Below are 15,613 nucleotides of genomic sequence, written 5' to 3'. Positions count from 1 at the left end.
GGGGGGGGGGGATTTGTCCCACATTAGTGCTGAGAGAATCCCAGCCCCAATAGAGGTAACTCTAGCGCTTCTTCCCTGATTTGGGGGATGGGCATGGTTTGGGGCAGCTTTAAAGCTAAGCCTCTGCCCTATGAACAAGAATCCCTCCAAGAACATGAATCAGGGCGTCCCTACTGGGCTGGGAGTCTAGACAAGGTGCCTGGGGAAAAGGAAGTGGGAGATGTGTGGTTTCCTGCCCCAACCTCAGCCCGAGGAAGATTCTGTCAGACCCTTTGGACAGAATAGGAGGAAACGCCTTTCCTTGGAGGAATCAGGGTGCCTGAGTGGGCTCCGGCTTGCTGTGTGGCCTCAGGAAATACACTTGGCCTCTCTGAACCTCCCTGGCAAGCCATAACCTATTGTGTTTCAAGGAAAATAGCCCCGTCGGTGGCTGTGTCTTAATCTGGGGGCAGAGCTGTGAGTGGTTAAGAGCACTAGTGTTTGTGAGGTTTGACGGTGTTTGTCCTCACAGGTCCTTATGCCCTGAGGTCAAGAAAGAAACTCAAGCTCCCAAGTGTTAGGCAACATTTCCAAGATCACACTGAGAGCTTGAAAATGCCCCGGCCCTGTAATTAATGTCAAATTCCCCAGAGCAGGGACTTTGGAGCTACACGGCCTGGTTTCAAACCCTGCCATGGTGTGATCTTAGGCAAGTCACCTCGCTTCTCTGTGCCTGTTTCCTCAGCTGTAAAATGGGGATGATAATAGCACACATCTCATGGGGTTGTGGTGGAAAGGGTTGGTTAACTTATATAAAGTGTTTGGGACAGAGTCTGGCCCATTATGAGGGCCTTACAAGTGTTAACTGTTGTCCTTAGTCCTGGAGAGGCTTTCAGGGAGGTGTTCATAGAGACCCTACCCCCATCTCCGGCACCGCTCCTCCTACCCCACACCCTCACCCCCCCCATCTCTCTTAGAGAGTTGGGGGAAGGGATCTTTGAAATCCTGTCATGTGGCTGCCTCTTATTAACCGGGGCCTAGGAGCTTAGCCCAGGTCACTCAGAAGTCCTGGCACCTGTGTCCCCACCCTTGGCGTTTGAGTTCTGCAGCAACTGGGCTGGGAGACACCCTTGGGAGCCATCGGAGGCCACTAGGCCTGGAGTCAGATGGAATTCCCAACCAGCTGCACTTGTCACTTCTGGAACGCTATCAGCCAGGAAGTAAACCCCAGCGTGCTCAGAGCTGGGGCTTGTTGTAAACACTGAGGATGATTTCTCATAAATCAGAGGACAAAACCCTTTTCCCATCCCAGCCCTGGTCCCCTTTTCTCTGTATTCTTAGGATCAATAGAGACTCATCTGATTTTTTTTTTCTTGTAATCTCAAAGGCTCTTCACGGTGTTATTTCCACAAAAATCTTCTGAGCATGTCCTTGGTCTTATCGGTTTGTCTGTTCATTCCTCCTTCCTTCCTTTGCCCGCCCCCCCCCCACACACTCTTTCTCTCTCAGCACACGTGGCTCCAGTAAAGCATGCACCCGGTCTTCCACCAACCCTTCCCCCAAGCACACCCCCAAACTCAGTCAGTTCTGCTCATCACACAGACTCAGGCCACAGTCTTAACATGTTCGATCTGCTTACTCAGTCTGCAACCCTGTGGATGGGCCACGGCATGCAAGGTGCCCTCCTGGGTGACATGGGCAGTGCAGAGACAGGGGAAGCTGGATCCTCATCTCAGGCAGTGGGTGGGTAACTGGGAAGACAGGAAAAATACAAATAGGATTAGAAAGTGATGGCCATGCAGATACAGTTGTCTATAATGTTAACAGTGTATATTGTTCATTTACTCATTCAACACATGTGTTTATTGAGCACCTACTGTTCTAGGCACCGGGGAGACAGCGGTGACCACAACAGATGAGGTTTTTGCCCTCATGGGCCTGACTTTCTACTGCAGTGCTGTCCCATAGAAAAATTATGTGGCTTGTCCTCTATTAATAAAAAGACACAGACGAGGTTAATTTTAATAACATATCCTATCAAACCCCACCTATGCAAAATACTATTTCTATATGTAATCAACGTAAAAAAAATATTTTTTATTGAGATCTGATTGATACGTGACATTGTATTAGTTTTAGGTGTACAGAATCATGATTTGATATTTGTGTATATTGTGAAGTGATCACCACAGTAAATTTAGTTACCATCCATCACCTCACATAGTTACCCCAAAAATTTTTTAAAAAAGAAATATTTTGCATTTTTTTTCCCTATGTCTTTGAAATCTGGTGCATATTTAACAAGTGCTCAGCAGCCCCAAGTGGCTTGTGGCTACTCTGTTGGATGGTGCAGTTCTAGTGTGAGGAGATATTTTTTTAAAGTTTTTAAATTTTCAGCTTATGATAAGTGACATGAAGAAAATAAAACAGGGCGATATGAAAGAGACTGGCCAGGATGGGGATCTAATAGATGGAGCAGTCAGGAAGGCTTCCCAGAGGAGGTGACATCTGAGCTGAGATCTGACTCAAGTGTGGGTGAGGTGGGGTGGGGCATTCAAGGCAGATGCCACTGCAAGTGCAAAGGCCCTGAGGTAGGAATGGGTGTGTTCAAGGAACACAATGGAGGGGGCACCTGGGTGGCTCAGTCATTAAGCGTCTGCCTTCGGCTCAGGTCATGATCCCAGGGTCCTGGGATCCAGCCCTGAATTGGGCTCCCTGCTCAGTGGAGAGTCTGCTTCTCCCTCTCCCTCTGCTGCTCCCCCTGCTTGTGCTCACTTGCTCGCTCGCTCTCTCTGTCAAAAAAAAAAAACAAACAAAAAACACAAAGAAGGCCCATGTGGCTAGAACAGAGCTAGTAAGGAATAGAGGTGGGAAGTGAGATCAGGGAGATGCAGGGGTCTGATTATACTGGGTCTTGTAGGCCAGCATATGGAATTTCAAGATGGCAAAGGAAATAATCAATCAGGGGTGATTTCCTGGAAAAGCCTTTTAGCTGGTATGGAGGCTAGATTAAATTCGCCGTGGTCAGCTCAGAGGCAAAAACCATACCCCCTCCCACCCCCTTTAGAAAAGGGGGGAAAAAAAACGCTGATGGTTAAAGTCTGTATTCATCTCCTGTTGCTGCCCTGACAAGTTACCACAACTTACTGGCTGGAAGTAACACGGATTTATTATGATAATACAGAGTTGGATATTTATGGGTCATATTAATATGGATAATACTGCATAAAATTCTGGAGGTCAAAAATCACACATGGGTTTCAGTGGGTTAAAATCAAGATGTCAGGAAATTCATTCCTTCTGGCAGCTCTAGGGGAGAATCCACGTCCTTGCCTTTTCCAGCTTCCGGAGGCCACCTGCACGCCTCGCGTTTTGGCCCCTTCCTCCATCCTCACAGCCGGCAGACAACTTCGGATCTCTAACTCCGACCTCTGCTTCTGTCAACACATCGTCTCCCACTCTGACCCCCCTCCCTCCCTCTTTCACCGAGGAGGACCCTTGTGATTACATTGGGCCCACCAGGATAACCCAGGAGACTCTCCCCATCCCGGGGAGCGGGATGCACAGTCAGGTACACTTGACCATTCCCCCCGGGGGCCACAGTCAGGTACACTTGACCATTGCCCCTGGGGGCCTCTGTGCTCAGCCTGCGCCAGGTGGGAGCAGAGAGAGAGCATGGGAGAGCCTGCCTCTGCTTCCAGCCCACACCTGCGCATGGGAAGGCCCCATGCCTGCTCCCTCAGTCTGCCGTCTGGCCCTGTCCTTCACCTCGCCTGGTGACCTTGAACCAGCTGGGCGAATACTTAGTTATTACCTCTCATTTCCCTGCTGCGGCAGGCTTCCTGACAAAGGAGATGGGGATTTAGGGATGTATTTAAAAGATGAACGGAGGCCGTGTTTATCCGGCCACTTGGGCCAGCTGGTGACAGGCTGTAGGAGGAACAGAAATCAGCAAACACATCTTCAGCACTTTCTGGGTGCTGGGCACTCTTCCAGACATTGACATCAGCCTCATGACAGCCCTCAGAGGTAGATATCACACTATTTTCCACATTTCCAAGGCACCCAAAGGTCGAGTAACTTCTCCGGGATCAGCTACTATGTGGCGGAGACAGGATTCAAACTTGGGTCAACAGGCCCCAGTATCTTTGCTTTTTAAACCAGCATTGTGTCCCCGCAACAGCGATTGTGCTATGTTTAGTTTCTGGTTTTACAAAAGATCTTTTATTTGGTTACAGCTTTATTGAATATGATTCGCATACCATATAGTTCACCCATTTAAAGTGTCTAATTCAATGGTTTTTGGTCTATTCAACAGTTGTGTAACTTCCACCAGAATCGTTTTTATTTTTTTTTTTTAAAGATTTTATTTATTTATTTGAGAGAGAGTAAGAAAGAGAGAGCACGAGCAGGGGGAGAGGGAGAAGCAGGCTTCCCGCGGAGCAGGGAGCCCGACGCGGGGCTCGATCCCAGGACCTTGGGATCAGGACCTGAGCTGACAGCAAAAGCTTCACCAACGGAGCAACCCAGGAGCCCCCAGAACCAATTTTAGACATTTTCATTACTTGGGAAAGAAAACCCATACCCAATGAGCAGTCACTCCTCATTCCCCCACCAACCCTCCAGCCCTAGACAAGCGCCCATCTGCTTTCTGTGTCTATGGGTTTCCCTGTTCTGGATATTTCCCATCAGTGGAGTCACGCACTGTGCGGCCTACTTTCACTTAGCATCATGTTTTCAAGGTTGATCCACGTTGTTCGTCAGTTGATGGACATCTGGGTGGTTTCTATGTGTTGGCTCTTGTGGATGATGCCGCTGTGAACACTCACATACAGATTTTTGTGTGGACGTTGTGTTTTCATTTCTCTTGGGCAGATCCTTGGATTGGAATTGCTGGTCACGTGGTAATTGTTTAACTTATTAAGGGGCTGCCAGGCTGTTTCCCACGGTGGTTGTACCAGCAGGGCCTGAGGCTTCCAATTTTTTCACATCCTTGTCAATCCTTCTGTTTCTTTGATTACAGCCATCCACAAAATGATTTCAATAGACTAATCTTAGTTATCCACACATCAGCCCCTTGAATCTTTATATTTGGCTCCCCGGCTAAGGGAAACTGAGGCTCAGAGTTGTAAAGTGAATTGGTTGCCCAAGATCCCTTGAAGAGATGCCAGTATCAGACTTATAAGGAGCACTGGGCCAGGTGGCATCCCCGGGGTCTTTGCTGCCCCTTTGTCCCTTGGAGGCAGGTGGGTCCTGACTCAGGGTCTGTCCACAGCTCAGGGCCGTGACCTCCCCAGAGAGGTTGGGAATGTCAGGGTCCCCGTGGTGCAGGGCTGCTCATCCGCGTGCTCTCTCCGTCTAGATAGTCACGAGGTACAGTTGCGGCTCTTGAGGCCATTCTAAACCTGGCCGAGTCCTAAAGCACAAATGCAGGCCTTGCCCGGAATAAGGGCACTGTCTGTTTCTTGCAGAGTTGCCGTGTGGCCTAGTGGTGGCCCTGTTCTCGGTGCGCCTGCCCTCAGGGGGAGCCCTGGCAGGCCCAAGCCAATGCCGGGGGGGGGGGGGGGGGGGTGGATATGAGGCTGCTGCCTGGGCAGCTGTGACCCCACGCCGGCCCGTCGCCTTCGCAGGAGTTGGAGCTGGTGGAGGACGTGTGGCGAGGGGAGGCGCAGGACCTCCTTTCTCAGATCGCCCAGCTGCAGGAGGAGAACAAGCAGCTCATGACCAACCTCTCGCACAAAGATACCAGCTTCTCTGAGGAGGAGTTCCAGAAGCACGAAGGTAAGGGGAGGGGCCGGCCTGGGAGGTCGGGAGAAGGCTGCTCCCGCGGTGATCATAGGCACGGGGGACACGCAGTGGACGGGACAAAGCCCTCGTGAAGCTTAGGCTCTAGCGTGGAGGAGCAGGATGATGGATGTGTAAACAGATGGCATGGTTCCGGACGGCGACCAGTGCTCTGGAAGAACCCAAACTGGGGGGTATGATGGAGGTGGGGGGGGCGGGGCTTCTTTAGATATAGTGATCAAGGAAGGCCTCTCTGACAAGGTAACATTTGAGCCCTAACGAAGTGATGGAGTGAGCCACGTATCTTGGGACAGAAGCAAGTTCAAAGGCCCTGGGGCATGAGTTTTATAGAAAGCCAGGGAAGGCCAGTATAACGGGACAAGATGATCGAGGCCAAAGGTGGTTAAAGATGAGGTCAGAGGGGTCAGATCACATACCCCTTAGAGAGCAGGGTTTGGATTTTATTCTAAGTGTGCTGGGAAGGGATTGACTCCTGCCAGAGGCACGCATTGAACAATGAGCAACCCAGGATAGTAAGCCAGATCGGAATGGCCCTGGAGCCCCCGAACTGTCATTCATCCTGCAAACAGTTATCTAGAACGTTCACTCCAGGCCCTCTGCTGGTTTTGGGAAAGCAAAAACAGAGATGGGATTTGGTGTGGGCCCTATGGGCTGCATCAGCTCTGTGTCCCCCACAGCCTCCTTCCCAGTCAGAGGCTGCCCCTTGCCCTGGGAATCTCAGACCTCTCTCTTCTGTTGGAAGAAACTCCCTGGGTCTCCACACAAGCCCCCTCCTCCTGGATGGGGTGAGAGATGGGCTTGCATGGAGGCTGAAGTTCAGAACCATAGTTACACTTCTGTGAGACTAAAGTAGCACCCTAATAAGGACTGTAGGGCCTGAGAAAAGAGGAAATTTTGATCCAAGTGCTGGAATTCTGTTTTCCTTGGGTTTCCTTTGTTGGCATGTGATCTGGGCAATGGATGCAGAAGTCTTAGTGGTTGTAAGCATTGGCTCCAGAGCCAGACTGCCCAGGTGTGAATCCTAACCCAATACTTACCTCCTAAGTGACCTTGATCAAGTCACTTGACCTTTGTGTGCCTAAGTTGCTCCCCGAGTAAAAGTGAGAGAAGTAACCGTAGGTCGCTCATAAGTTTGTGGTGAGGATTCGATGAATTAATATCTGCAGATCGCTTAGAATAGTACCTGGTACATACACACAGCAAGTGTTAGCTATTATTACTGAGCTTTTGGTTACCTAGTCCAGCCTCCCTATCGAACAGATGAGAAAAAATGAGGCTGAGGGAGGTGCAGCAAGGTGCCCAGGGTCACACAGCAAGCTAGTGGCGAAGTCAGGACTGGAGCTCAGGTTGGCTGAAATCAGCCCCCTGAAGAAAGGCTCGTTTCTCTCTGGGACCCCTTGATCTGGGGCCACCAAATGGACCACCGTGATATTCTAGTGCCCAAGCGCTAATGATTACGGACAGAACACCGCTCATTCATTGACGCTTTGTAAACTCATTTATCACTGACGGCCTGGTGCTTGGACTGCCAGGTTGGAGGCTGAGAGGCACATGCTAGGGCCTGAATCTCCATTCCATGATGGCAGAAGAGCTTGGCTAAAGGAAAACTATTTTTCTGATTACAACACACTGATACCAACTGTGTGCAGTTCCCCCCCCCCCACATCAACCAATTTTCCAACTCTCCAGGCACCAATAATTTAATCCAGTTATAACACTGTCTACCCTGGAGTTAGCATCAGGCTCCACAGGTTAAGGGATCAGTCCAACGAGACTGCCCTGACTTCAGGTGTCAGTTGGCAGGTAGTGGGTCCCCAGGATACTCACTTCTGTCTAACTCGGCTACAAAGTCAGAGGTTCCCACACATACCCCCACCCTGCAACAAGCTGAATACTTTCTGGAATGGCTCATATAACTCAGAGAAACATGGTTACTGGCTTACAAAGGATACAGAGGATATTATAAAGAATACAGATGAACGGCCAGATGAAGAAAGGTACATTGGGTGAGGTCTCTGGAAGGGTTCCAAGCTCAGAGATTTCTGTCCCAGTGGAGTTGGGGCACACCACCACCCTTTGTGCACATGGATATATTTATTCATCAACTGGAAGCTCTCTGAACCCCAGAGACTAATGGAGGTTCCGTTATGTAGGCACGAATGATTAAATCATTGGCCTTTGGTGATTAGCTCAACCTCCAGCTCCTTCTTCCCTTGCCCAGAGGTGAGGGGTTAGGGCTGAAAGTTCTAACCCTCTAATCACGAATCACATGGTTGGTTTTCTGGCAACCAGACCCCATCCTGAAGCTCTCTAGGGGGACCACCAAGAGTCACCTCATTATCATAAACTCAGGTATGATGGAAAGGGGCTTATAATGACGACAAAAGACACTCCTCTCACCTCTATTAGGAAATCACAAGAGTTTTAGGAACTCTGTGCCAAGAATGGAGGTCAAAGACCAAAATATATATATTACATATTTTCAATTCATATGTATTCTATATAATTTTTTTATTATATATAAATATATATTATCACATTACAGTACCTTGATGGCATAATGGTACACACTCAGTCCCTTGAATGGAGGCAAAAAACAAGCAGAACAAGTATAACAAAGCAGAAAAGGAGTAGATTATAGGATGGGAGATTTAAACCAGTTATACTGGAGGTTATATTAGATGTAAATGGACAAAAGTTCTAGATAAAGACTATCAAAAAAGAGTTTAAAAATTCAACTACATGTTGTTTCTAAGAGACCTCTCGTAAAGGTTGTAAGTAAAAGGCTGAGAAAAGATAGACCGTGCAAACACTAACCAAAAGAAAGCTGGTGTGGTTATATGAATGTAAGACTTTACAAAAGACTATAGACTTTAAGGCCAAGATCACTCTGTAATGAAAAAAGTTCCATTTATCAGGAAAATGGATTTGCAATTTCTGCACACCTAATAACTTGTCCTCAAAGTTTATAAAGCAAAAGTGAACAGAAATATGTCCAGAGTAGGCAGATCTATAGACAGAAAGTAGATTAGTGGGGGGCCAGGGGCTGGAAGGAGGTGAGGAAGGAGGAGTGATGGCTAATGGGTATGAGGTTTCTTTTGGGGGTGATGAAAACATAGCAGTGATGGTTGCACAACTTTGTGAACATATTAAAACCCACCAAATTGTACACTTTACATATACTAATTTAAAAAGTGGGCAGAAATAAAAACATATCCACAATCATAGTGGTAGATTTTAACATGTTTCTCTTAGTGATTGATAGAATAAGCAGGAAAAAAAAAAACAGTAAATATCAAGAATATGATCAGTAGATTAGTAGAGCCATGTCCACGTCCATGTGTGAGGGGAGGAGAGGCCAGCCCCAGCCCCGCAGCTCCTGGCCCAGTGAGCCCAGGGAGATGCAAGGCAGACCATCTGGAGGGATGATCCTTCTCCAGCAGGTGGACATAAGCAGATGAAGATGGTTGTACATATGGAACACCTGCCCAGGGGGCCCCAGAACTAGACAGAGGTGGAGGTAAAATTTGAGTTTCTTCGCTAAAAAATGGCATACAGCTGGAAAGCTGAATAGCAGAAAATTGCTTGGGCGCCTTGGTTAACATTTCCTGTCAAAGGAGACCTGAGCCTGAGGAGTTCTACAACTGAAGCCCCAGTCTCCAGCCTCAAGACTTGAGGACACGGATGGCAGTTTTTCCAATGTTTTACTTTCTAGAAAAAAAGAAAAATCATTTTCCAAAGTAAAAAAAAAAAAATGCACACATATTATTATTTTTTTAATCAGACAACGCAAAAGTGTTAATGGTGAAAAACTTGGTCTCCCTTCCTCTCCTGATTCCTGTTCCCAAGCAGTCTGCCTAGAGCAGGAAACCCCTTACTCTCTCTGCAGATTTTCTGTGCACTTCAAATGTACATAGTTACCCAAATGAAGGAGGAGAATATCCTTTTCTGCCTCCTCACAAATGGTAACATATTCTAGACAGTTAGGCACCTTGGTTGTTGGGTGTTTTGTTTTTGTTTTACTGTTTTAAGATACATTTTTATTGGGCGCCTGGGTGGCTCAGTCGGTTAAGCGACTGCCTTCGGCTCAGGTCATGATCCTGGAGTCCCGGGATCGAGTCCCGCATCGGGCTCCCTGCTCAGCGGGGAGTCTGCTTCTCCCTCGGACCCTCCTCCCTCTCGTGCTCTCTGTCTCTCATTCTCTCTCTCGCAAATAAATAAATAAAATCTTTAAAAAAAAAAAGATACATTTTTATTTTGGAATAATTTTAGATTTACAAAAAAGTTACAAAGATAGTACAGAAGGTTCCCACAGTGCCCCTCGCAGTATCCCCTAATAGGGACATGTTACCACGGTCATGGGTCACAACTAAGGAACCCACATTGGTATGATACTATTAACCAACCCACAGAATTTATCTGGATTTCACCAGATTTTAGGTGAATGTCCTTTTTCTGTTCCAGGATCCAGTCCAGGATGCCACGTTGGATATAGCGCACCTTGATTTTTTTCACTTACTGTATCTTGCAGAATTTCCCTATCTGTATAGATCTGTTTCTTTCTTTTAGGAACAGTAAGGCATGGCTCAGTGGCTCAGTGAGTTAAGCGTCCGACTCTTGATTTCAGCTCAGGTCATGATCTCAAGGTCCTGAGATCAAGCTGCATTGGGCTCTGTGCTGGGCATGGAGTCAGCTTAGTGTTCTCTCTCTACCTCTCCCTCTGCCCCTCCCCCCCACTTATGCGTGCACTCTCTCTAAGTAAACTAATTAATTAATTAGTTAATTAATTAATTTTTTAAAAAGAACATGAAGCCAGTAGAGCATAGGAGTTAAGACCATGAACTCAGAGGCCAGATTGCCTGAGTCCGAATCTGAGCTCCACTGGACTCCACCTGTGGCCAGATTAATGACCTTTACGTAGATTGATTTCCTCATTTGTAAAATGTGAATATTATTATGAGGATTAAATGAGTTAATACATGTCAAGTGCTTATCTAGTAAGCACTAGAGAAACATTTGCTACTATTTGTTTTGTAACAGCTTCATGGAGATGTCGATTCGCCCACTTAGAGTCTACCTTTCGGTGGCTTTTAGTAGATTCAGAGTTGTGCAGCCAGCACCACAATTTTAGAATGTTTTTGTCACCTTAAAAAGAGACACCATGGGGCACCTGGGTGGCTCAGTCGTTGAGCGTCTGCCTTCTGCTCGAGTCATGATCCCAGGGTCCTGGGATCGAGTCCTGCATCGGGCTCCCTGCTTAGCGGGGAGTCTGCTTCTCCCTCCGCCTGCCACTCCCCCCTGCTTGTGCTCGCTCTCTGACAAATAAATAAAATCTTCAAAAAAAAAAAAAAGAGAGAGAGACACTGTACCCTTTTAACTACCAACTGCCAACCCCTCCCACTTCATCCCACCCCCAGCCACAAGCAACCTCTGACTTACTCTCTGCCTCTGGAGATTTGCCTGCTCTGGACATTTCAGAGGAAGTGGAAATCGGCTAACGTGGACGTGGAATCGGCTAACGTGGCCTTCTGTGTCTCGTCTTCCACCGAGCGGGCGTCCTCAAGGCTCATCCACATTGTAGCAGTGCGTCAGTGCGTCGTTCATTTTTGTGGCCAAACGACGTCCCATGATGCGGACGGGCCCCCGTTTTTTGTTTATCCATTCATCTGTTGATGGACACTTGGGTTGTTTCCAGCGTTTGGCCATTGTGAATAGTGCTGCTATGAACATTCCAAGTTTTTGTGCAGACGTGTGTTTTCGGTGCTTTGGGGTGTAGACCTGGGAGTTGAATTGCCGGGTCGTAGGGGAACTACGTTGGATTTCTTGAAGAAGCCACAACCATCTTTCTGCGCGTGGGGCTTCTGCAGGGCACCGTGAGGCCTCTGAGGGGGACCGGGGACCTCCCTTGCCGGCCCCGGTGCCACCAGAGGGGCCTCGGGGGCCGCAGGCCGGGGCCCCAAATGCCCAGGGCCGCTCCTCTGCACATCAAGGCATCTGTGTGCGTGCAGCTCACCCCGTGTGGGAGAGCTTTGCCTCGGCTCTCCACATCCCTGCTGGCTTACCATGAAACAGCCCACACGGGCACCATCTGACACACTTAACTGGCATCTAGTGTGGGTCCGGCTCCCAAAGGGTTAGCTCGGGAAGGCCTGGGCTTTCCAGGCAGCACCAACCCCCTTCCCTGCCCCGAGTGGAGAGACCGGGCAGATGCCAGGCATGCCTTTCACGGTTATTTTTATTTTGCACGGGAAACCATGGGAACACAGCAAAGACAAAGCATTTCTTCCACCTGCGAGGGGAACAGACGTTGGGCACAGGGGTCCCTTCGGGGAGGTGGAGCCTGCGAAGTTGGGACTGTGTGCCAGGCACCACCGTGAGCAGTGTGGCAAGGCCTAGGGGCTGACTGCAGATTTAGGGGCGCCGTTGTGAGATGTGGCATGAGTGGGATGGGAAACCCTATTTAGGGGAGCTGACCCTACGTGCAGCAGTGATTAACAGACCAGTATGGGGCACGGGGGCACTGCACTCAGAGCCACCTCAACACTCTGCTGTCTCCTGCTCCCTGGAAGTCTCCAGATTGAAAAGCACACCTCTGTCCCTTGTTTTTGGAAATCCGTCTTGTCTGCTGGAGGGCAACGAGAAACGCTACTGGTTAGTGCCCGTGGAGATGAATTACAGGGATCGAAGCCATTGGACCGGGGACACACAGGCGTAGGATCTGGAAACAGTTCTCGGGCTCCGGACAAACAGCTTTGTCACCGGAAGTCAGGAGGAAGACTGACCCCATAACCACTTTCTGAAGGGCAGCCTAGAACTGCAGTGTCCCGAAAAATACAAGGCAGTGTGTTCTCAGGGACTGCTGGATGGAGCAGCCCTCTGTAAAGAGAACGTGCAGTGGAGTGAGGCGCACCTGAGTTCAAGTCCCAGCCCCACCCTTCCCAACTGGGTCACCTGGGGAAGGGGGACCGACCGTTCCCACCCTCAGGTTCCTCACCCGTGACATGGGAACGGCAACTCCGGACTCCCAGGATCGTTGAGAGAAAAGTATATACAGCATCAGCCTCGCAGCTGTCCAGTAAGGCACGTCCCTGAGGGCAGTGACGTTGATTTTGTGCTACCCGTCGAACCGTACATGGAAGCCAAGAGTGACTGGTATGAATTTTAGCTCCGTAAAAAAACCGGCTGCGCGCCCTCGCTGGGCCTTCCTCCATAAGCTGGCTGGATTAGTTTTCTCGGGCTAATGTAACAAAGCACCCCAAACTGGGGGGCTTAAAGCCACAGAAATGTGCTCGCTCACAGATCTGGAGGCCAGAAGTCCAAAATCAAGGTGTCCTCAGGGCTGCGCTCGGTCCAAAGGCTCTAGGGGAGGATCCTGTCTTGCTTTGTTCAGCTGCTGGAGCAGCCAGGGTTCCTTGGCTTATGGCTGTGTCCCCCCAGCCTCACCACAGTCACACTGTCTCTGGCCTCCTCTGTTCTGAAGCGCCCTCTCCTTTCTCTTATGAGGACACCAGTGTTAGGATGTAGGGCCCACCCTCACGCAGCATGACCTCATCTTACCTGCAGGGACCCTGTTTTCACACAAGATCACATTCTGAGGTTCCAGACGGACCTAAGTTTGGGGGAATGCTCTTCTACCCAGGCCACTTGCCCATAACATAAGGATCGTGGGCCGTGGGAGGCCAGCAGTGTGGCAGTGGTTTGCAAGAGTGGGGGGCTCTGCAGCCAAGACTGCCTGCGTTTGAGTCCCGTAGCGCCACTGACCAGCCGTGTGGCCTGGCGTGAGTCTACCAGCCTTTGTATACCTCGGGTTGCTTTGGTTCTACAGTGGGGACAACAGGAATCCCATTGCAGAAGGCATTCCGAGGATAAAAGGAGCTAAGTACAGTGTAGATCAGATTCTTCTAGAAGGAGACTCTGATGTGAGGATTCCTGTGCCTGTGATTTATGAAGGGAGCACCCCCAGAGGAGACCATTGGGGGGTCGAGGAAGTAGGATAGGGAAGTGGGGGGAAGCACGCAGCAAGGGTGGGACTTGGGCAGAGCCTCCGGAGGGCTGTGAGCTCTGGAGTGTGACACTCACTTTCCTGCCCTTCGAGCCCGCCAGCCTAGTGGCCCCCAGTGCCTGGTCAGTGGCAAAGGCACATTGAAAAGGGGTGCGGGTGGACATAGGGACCCAAGGGCATCGGCGCACCATAATTGTCCCCACCACAAGCACTCAGCCCCGTCACTGCCTGCGGCAGGCGCTCAGTAAATGTTAGCTGTCCTTTTCGTCCTCATCCCGTATGGAAGGCACCTTTCTGGTTCTGATGGGGTCAAGAGCACATCGGTCTGGTATCAGGACACCTGCATTGCAGCTCCCCCCACATGGCTGCTGACAAGCAGTGAGGTTTGGGGCAAGTGGCTCAGTCTTCTTGGGACATTTTTGTCTTTAGTGATCAAGGGGTGCAGACAGTATGGGTATGTGGGTGGTGGTTGTTTGGTCTTAAAAAAAATAACCTAGGGCGCCTGGGTGGCTCAGAGTTGGTTAAGCGACTGCCTTCGGCTCAGGTCATGATCCTGGAGTCCCGGGATCGAGTCCCACATCGGGCTCCCTGCTCAGCGGGGCGTCTGCTTCTCCCTCTGACCCTCCCCCATCTCATGCTCTCTCTCTCTGTCTCATTCTCTCTCTCAAATAAATAAATAAAATCTTAAAAAAAAATAATAACCTAATGCATGCATTGATATCGTGAAAGATTGTAACAAAACTCAAGAAATGCATGAGAATTCCCTCTGCCTCATTCTCACGGCACTTAGCAGAGGTAAAACCATCCCTTTTTATGCATCTACATACGGAGTCCATGCCTGTTTTTTTTTTTTTTAATGAGCCAAAGCTGCTGCAATTCAGACATTGCAGGGAAACATGTATTTAGTTTTTCAAATTAAAGGGATTGTGCCGTATGGATTGTCACTTGCCTTTTTTTTTTTTTTTTTTTACAAATTAAAATTATGTGTTCTTTGGGTTGCCTTTTTTAAAAAATTGAGGTGAAATTCACATAACATAAGAGGAACAATTTAAAAATATACAGTTCAGCAGCATTTAGTACATAATTTACTCACACCATTAGGCAACCATCACCTCTGTTTGGTTCCAGTATATTTTCACTGCCCCCGAAGGAGACCCCGCACCCATCAGTGGTCAGTCCCCAGTCCACCCACCTGTCTGTTCCCCCAGCCTCCGGCAGCCACCAGTCTCTTTCTGTCTGTATTCTGGACATGTCCTGTAAATGGAATCATACACCGTGTGGCCTTTTATGTCTGGCCTCTCTCACTTAGCTTCCTCTTTTCAAGGTTAATCACATTATAGCAGGTGTCAGTCATTCTTCTGTATGGGTGGTTAATATTCCATCGTGTAGATAGACCACAATTGGTTTATCCATTCAGCCATTGATGGACATTCGGGCTCTTTCCACCTTTGGGCCATTATGAATAGTACTGCTGTGACTTTGTCGCTTGCCTTTTTTTTTTTTTTATTTTTTTATTTTTATTTTTATTTTTTTTTAAAGATTTTATTTATTTATTTGAGACAGAGAGAATGAGATACAGAGAGCATGAGAGGGAGGAGGGTCAGAGGGAGAAGCAGACTCCCTGCCGAGCAGGGAGCCCGATGCGGGACTCGATCCAGGGACTCCAGGATCATGACCTGAGCCGAAGGCAGTCGCCTAACCAACTGAGCCACCCAGGCGCCCTGTCGCTTGCCTTTTTGACTTAACCGTTGTATCTGAGCCTTTTGGCCGGTTATCCGTGGTGTGGAAGGAAGGTCCTTGTGTGTTTAACCATTTCTTTGCTCCTGT

At 49.0% G+C, this 15,613-nt stretch overlaps 1 protein-coding gene across 1 annotated transcript in view; it reads left to right on the top strand.

Annotated features, from left to right (window-relative positions):
* Nucleotides 1-15,613, top strand: part of RILPL1 (Rab interacting lysosomal protein like 1) — a 64,465-nt gene that overhangs the window by 23,497 nt on the left and 25,355 nt on the right. Inside the window, exons 2-3 of the mRNA XM_044921041.1 lie at nt 5,451-5,485; nt 5,610-5,760. Of these exons, the coding sequence (XP_044776976.1) occupies nt 5,451-5,485; nt 5,610-5,760 (186 nt within the window). The remainder of the gene's footprint in view (nt 1-5,450; nt 5,486-5,609; nt 5,761-15,613) is intronic.

The sequence above is a fragment of the Neomonachus schauinslandi genome, chromosome 14, assembly GCF_002201575.2.
Source record: "Neomonachus schauinslandi chromosome 14, ASM220157v2, whole genome shotgun sequence".
NCBI lineage: Eukaryota > Metazoa > Chordata > Mammalia > Carnivora > Phocidae > Neomonachus > Neomonachus schauinslandi.
This window is presented reverse-complemented; position numbering and strand designations above follow the sequence as displayed.